The 5,921-nt window shown below is 48.8% G+C and overlaps 1 protein-coding gene across 1 annotated transcript in view; it reads left to right on the forward strand.

Moving 5' to 3' along the window:
- Positions 1 to 4,572, forward strand: part of cass4 (Cas scaffold protein family member 4) — an 11,913-nt gene extending 7,341 nt beyond the window's left edge. Inside the window, exons 2-7 of the mRNA XM_068711851.1 lie at positions 1 to 134; positions 1,017 to 1,100; positions 1,197 to 1,250; positions 1,347 to 2,651; positions 3,007 to 3,084; positions 3,640 to 4,572. The exon at positions 1 to 134 is cut by the window's left edge and continues 289 nt beyond it. Of these exons, the coding sequence (XP_068567952.1) occupies positions 1 to 134; positions 1,017 to 1,100; positions 1,197 to 1,250; positions 1,347 to 2,651; positions 3,007 to 3,084; positions 3,640 to 4,056 (2,072 nt within the window). The 3' untranslated portion in view covers positions 4,057 to 4,572. The remainder of the gene's footprint in view (positions 135 to 1,016; positions 1,101 to 1,196; positions 1,251 to 1,346; positions 2,652 to 3,006; positions 3,085 to 3,639) is intronic.
- The last annotated feature ends 1,349 nt before the right edge of the window (positions 4,573 to 5,921 follow it).

A 5,921-nucleotide genomic window follows, 5' to 3' on the forward strand; every position in this document is an offset into this window, starting at 1 on the left:
CCCGACCCTCCAGCAGCCCGGCCTACGAACGCATGGATGTGATCTACAAGGTCCCCTGCACTCCTTTACCACCTTCACAAATTCCATTCTTGCCGGCACTCGGGCACAGCACAGAAGGACCTGAGGGGTACAAGGTACAACTTGGTTTTCTACAAGTACTGGATTTATGTCGAGAACACTGGGGCTGGTTTTTTGTGCGATTAATTCACGAATCAATATATTTTTTCTCCGTTAAAGACGGAGCCTTCAAGTTAACTCAACCTGTTCTGCACAACGTGATTGGTCGATGACTTTCTTTACGAAAACTCCTCCTCGTACCGCAAAATGTTCTTGTTCAGTGTGAAAGTATTTGACAAAAACAACAGTTCATAAAAAATATATTGACGTGCGAATTAATCGCACAGATGTGTGAAAGTCTGTCTTGTTCTCTGGGGTCAAAGTTGGGCCTGTTCCTTGGGATGTGTTCACCCTCGTGATTAGAGACGTAGACCGTTGCAGAAATGCAATGCTGTGAAACCCCTGCTGGCAAAAAAAGCTTACAGATGGGGACTAGGGGCCCCTCCATGGGACAGGCATGCAGCACCGGGGTCTTTATGGGCCCATAAAAGACCAACAGACACAGACTTCAGACACTTTTAACTGCAAACAGCAGCTCATGCCGCCAGGGACCCCAGAAAGACAGAAGTGTCTGTACGGGTGCATGTGCGGCAGAAGGGTGGGGAGAAACAAACCCACATGTTCACGATTTCCTCTCCTGCTCCAGGGGAGTCCTGTTCCCTTCTGCAGTAGCCACCTAAAATTCAATGAGCAGCATGGTTTCTGTTATAGAGCTGCGTTAATTGGCAAAGTGCATGCATCATGGGGTTCTCCCCGGCACTCCCAACGGGTTTCAGAGCAAACGCCGTCCCCATAAATGTGTTGATGCAGAGGTCAACGAGGTAGATGCAGCTTTGATCAAAGCACTGCAAATGTTACCAGTCGACCCCAACGTTACAGCCGCTCTGTCTCGTCTGCAGGCTTCATTCTTCAGCATGGTGTCCCGTCCAACCGGGGAGGTTTACGATGTCCCGAGCCAGACAAGACGAGCTTCCCTTTTCACTGTGAGCTCAATACACGCCAACAACATGCATCAAACGTGTAGCGGCTGTGTGAAGATATGCTGACGCTTTACTGCTTTTGTGATGTTCTATTTGCAGGCGTCAACAACTCCAAGACAGGTGCCACAGTGCAGCAGTCCAGGAGACTCTTACGTAAGTTTCAGATATGTAGAGGGAATAATGAAGCGAGGGCCCTATGAAAATCATGCTGTCTAAAGGCCTCTTTGACAACTTTGTTCTTGTGCGCAGGTGTATGCAGTTCCACCGCCTTTGCCTCAAGATTCAAACTATGACATCCCCGTTCCCTCGGCCACAGAAGCCCAAATGACGGGTGGATTCAGTTCCCTTCCCAGCCCCCGCAAGCCTGAGTGGATCTATGATGTGCCAGTGGGTCCTGAGAAACAAAGTCCACCCCAAGGCTCCATTGACCCCTCCAAAGTCGTTTGCAGGCAGCTTTATGACACTTTTCCAGCACGTGCTTGGCCCATTCAAAAAGGCAGTTTTACTCCCTCTCTCTATGATATACCAAAACCCAACTCGCCTGACATCCTGAGTCCACCCAAAGTGCTGCCAAGGGTCCCCATTTACGACAAGCCCCCAACTCAGAGGCTTACAGAGGAGCTAGTATACGCGGTTCCACCCCAGGAGGAGCCCCTCACGCGAGTTATCAGTGATCCCCCCAGTGATCACATACCCCTAGAGTGCAGGGGCGACTCAAGCAATGCTCATGAACTCGCAAGGATGCGTCTGCAGCGGATGAGGAACTTCCTGGCCTGCACGACGTTCTGTGAACTTCCTGGAAACGGGGAGTCGCTGGTGCAGGAGGACGACGAGCGAGGTAAAACCCCGCGTCTCTCTTTGGCAGACAGTCAAAGAATCAGCACGGCCTCCAGCTCCTCCACCAGCTCCTGTGACTCTCTGACCCTGAGCTCGTCCTCTCCCGAGCCTCTGCGAGAGGTGACGCTCAGCCAGGATGAGGCCTGCCGCAGACTTCTGGACCTGCGGGACTCTGTTTGCAGGGCCGTCCCCCGTCTCATGGAGTTTGTCAGCAGTCACTGGAGGAGCAGAGAACATCTGGAGAAACACCTGAGGGAGATCAAAGAAGCCGCAGAGGGGATTGCGTGTTCTCTGACGTGCTTTCTGAGCTTTGCACTGGACGTTAAGGGCAACGCCCGGCGTTTGACCGACACCAACCTTCAGACGAGGCTCTTTAAACAGCTGTCCATCGTAGAGGACTCAGGCGTGATCCTACAACAAACAGTGAGCGCTCTGAACATGGCTGGCTGGCCCCTCAACACACTCTGCCAGGACCCTGGTCAGGTCCAGACCCCTGACCAACTGGAGCGCTTCGTCATGGTGGCGCGGACCGTTCCAGAGGACGTCAAGTGCCTGGTGTCCATCGTCAATGCCAATGGCAAGCTGCTGTTCAGAGCCCCTCAGGAAGCTCCGAAGCCTCTCAACACCATCGGTCAGCCAGAGACGAAGAAAAGTCCTGACGGAAGTGAACGAGGAGGGACCTTAGTGGAGGACGACAACGACTACGTAGAGCTTCAGGTATGAGCTTCTTATCTTCTCAGGCTCTAGTCAGACAGAGAGATTGAAGCGTCTTGAACGCTGCTATTTACGTTTTCTTCACGTATTTCCGCTCGATGCGCCTCGTTTTTTTCAGCAGGAGCGCCCTTGAGTTGTAAAAAAAAGTGCAACTCGGAGTGGAAAATCGCCCAACGTCGTCATTAGTCCGTTTTTTTCTTGGTGTGGTGACTTTTGATGTGGCTTTACCAACCATGGCTACCACGATCTGAACGCTCTCTGTCCAATCAGGCCCAATCATTACATGTAACACGAGTGACTGAATGATGGGCATATTTAGAACTTTCACACTAATTTATTTCATTTTGACTTTTCTCAGACTAAGAATGACTTTGAAAAACAGCAGAAGGAAGGGCAGAAGATACCAAAGGAAAACGTCACACCAGTCTCTAACAAGGTGAGTCTCCTATAAAGTGTTCCCGCCTCATGAGCGTGACGTCATGAGCATGACGTTATGACGTTATGAGTGTGATGTCATGAGCGTGACGTCATGAGCATGACGTTATGACGTTATGAGTGTGACGTCATGAGCGTGACGTTATGACGTTATGAGTGTGATGTCATGAGCGTGACGTTATGACGTTATGAGTGTGATGTCATGAGCGTGACGTTATGACGTTATGAGTGTGATGTCATGAGCGTGACGTTATGACGTTATGAGTGTGATGTCATGAGCGTGACGTTATGACGTTATGAGTGTGACGTTATGAGCGTGACGTTATGACGTTATGAGTGTGATGTCATGAGCGTGACGTTATGACCTTATGAGTGTGACGTCATGAGCGTGACGTTATGACGTTATGAGTGTGACGTCATGAGTGTGACGTTATGAGCGTGATGTTCGATTCTCATAAATCGATCTGCAACGATGCGATCCAGGATTTAAGACAGACAGCACTGTGGTCCGTAGGACATAACATGAGGCTCCTTGTTCTCTGTCTCCACTGCTTAGGCTGACAACAAGCGTCGCTCCTCCGAGTCCGGCGGCGGCACAGAGGAGCACCAACCGGCCTCCCTGTCGGAGCACTGCCGGCTGTACTTCGGCGCTCTTCAGAAGGCCATCGGGGGATTCGTGGGCAGCCTTCGGGACGGCCAGCCGCCGGAGAAGTTCATCTCGCAAAGCAAGCTGGTGATCATGGTGGGCCAGAGACTGGTGGACACTCTGTGCAGGCAGGCCCAACGGGGAGGGTCCTCCCAGAGCCTCCTGTGTAAGAGCAACCACCTGTGTGCTCTCCTGAAGCAGCTGGCCGTGGCCACCAAGAAGGCGGCGCTGCACTTCCCGGACCAGCAAGCGCTGCACGAGGCTCAGGAGTTTGCAAAGGAACTGGCCCAAAGAGCACAGCACTTTCGGATATCGCTTGACCTGTGAGCGAGAACATTTCAAGAGCGTGGATTTGTTTGTACAGCAAAAGACATTTATTCATCATTGGCTTCCTTTTACGTTGATGCCATATTCAACTATGTTCAAGCTTCACTTGCCAAAAAGACGCTTCCTGCTGAATGTTGTCATCATGATGAATGCAGGTACTGGTTGACATGTTCATGACGTTAGAAGAAGTCTCTGGGACGAGCAGAACAGTTGTGTTTTGTAGCAGAATAAACGACTTCACCACAGTGAAGGTCCAAAGTTAATTGCACATTTAGGATACTGTACTCAAGCCCATTTTAAAATGCAATTAAAATATGTAAAATATAACATAGTTTGTTTTATACAACATTTTTGTATTCTCTGAACATTATTTGTTACGTGGATGGTTTGTGTATTTTATTACTTCATTGTGTAACAGGTATACTCTCCAGGGTAGTAGTTTGATACAGTCTACTTTTTATGAATATCTATGTAAATATTCTAAAAAATAAATGTGTTACGCATTCCCAAACAACACATGATGGATCTTTATTGACATAAAACTTAAAAACTGAAAACTCTTCCATGAGTGCTCTGTGTAGAAAGGATGCACAGAGAGCACTGTTCAGTTCATCTGATTATGTCATCACTGTTGGTCACCAGGAAGTGAAGGTTTGTTGGAGGTGGCGCTGCTGCTGCCAGGAGCTGAGCTCTCCTCCTTCCTCCAGAGCTCCGACTGCAGCTCGAAGGCAGAAGTGAAGCCGGATCTGGGTCTGTCCATGTTGGACTGGTCTCTGCTGGAGGCCCCACTGGAGCCTCAGCTGAAGGTGTTTCTGGTGATCCTGCAGGACTTCATCTGGTTTCACTGCAGTCTGTCCCTACGGCTCCAATGAAGAGCATCAACAATAGCTACATAGAAAGAGACCGTCTTCTCACTGACGGTCTTGTTTACTGATGTAGATCATAGAGGATCAGGACTACATTGAGACTGTTTCATAACCAGTTAAAGCTATTCTGACCCACAATCATCTGTTCTACGGATACATGAGCGACAGGGTCAAAGTTCAAGATGCAACGTTGTGAGAAAGCACTTTGTCCCAGTTGAGTGTGTACTGCATGCTCACGTGTTTCCTTTGTCGGGGCAGCTGCAGTATGAAGTACAGTCAGCAGTATGAAGTACAGTCAGCAGTATGAAGTACAGCTGCAGTATGAAGTACAGTCTGCAGTATGAAGTACAGTCAGCAGTATGAAGTACAGTCAGCAGTATAAAGTACAGTCAGCAGTATGAAGTACAGCTGCAGTATGAAGTACAGTCAGCAGTATGAAGTACAGCAGCAGTATGAAGTACAGTCTGCAGTATGAAGTACAGCAGCAGTATGAAGTACAGTCAGCAGTATGAAGTACAGTCAGCAGTATGAAGTACAGCAGCAGTATGAAGTACAGTCTGCAGTATGAAGTACAGTCTGCAGTATGAAGTACAGCTGCAGTATGAAGTACAGCTGCAGTATGAAGTACAGTCAGCAGTATGAAGTACAGTCTGCAGTATGAAGTACAGCTGCAGTATGAAGTACAGCAGCAGTATGAAGTACAGCAGCAGTATGAAGTACAGTCAGCAGTATGAAGTACAGCAGCAGTATGAAGTACAGTCTGCAGTATGAAGTACAGTCAGCAGTATGAAGTACAGCTGCAGTATGAAGTACAGTCAGCAGTATGAAGTACAGTCTGCAGTATGAAGTACAGCTGCAGTATGAAGTACAGCAGCAGTATGAAGTACAGCTGCAGTATGAAGTACAGCAGCAGTATGAAGTACAGTCTGCAGTATGAAGTACAGTCAGCAGTATGAAGTACAGCTGCAGTATGAAGTACAGTCAGCAGTATGAAGTACA

The sequence above is a fragment of the Cebidichthys violaceus genome, unplaced genomic scaffold (genome assembly GCF_023349555.1).
Source record: "Cebidichthys violaceus isolate CVI_PGR_0920_01 unplaced genomic scaffold, fCebVio1.0.p SCAF_17, whole genome shotgun sequence".
NCBI lineage: Eukaryota > Metazoa > Chordata > Actinopteri > Perciformes > Stichaeidae > Cebidichthys > Cebidichthys violaceus.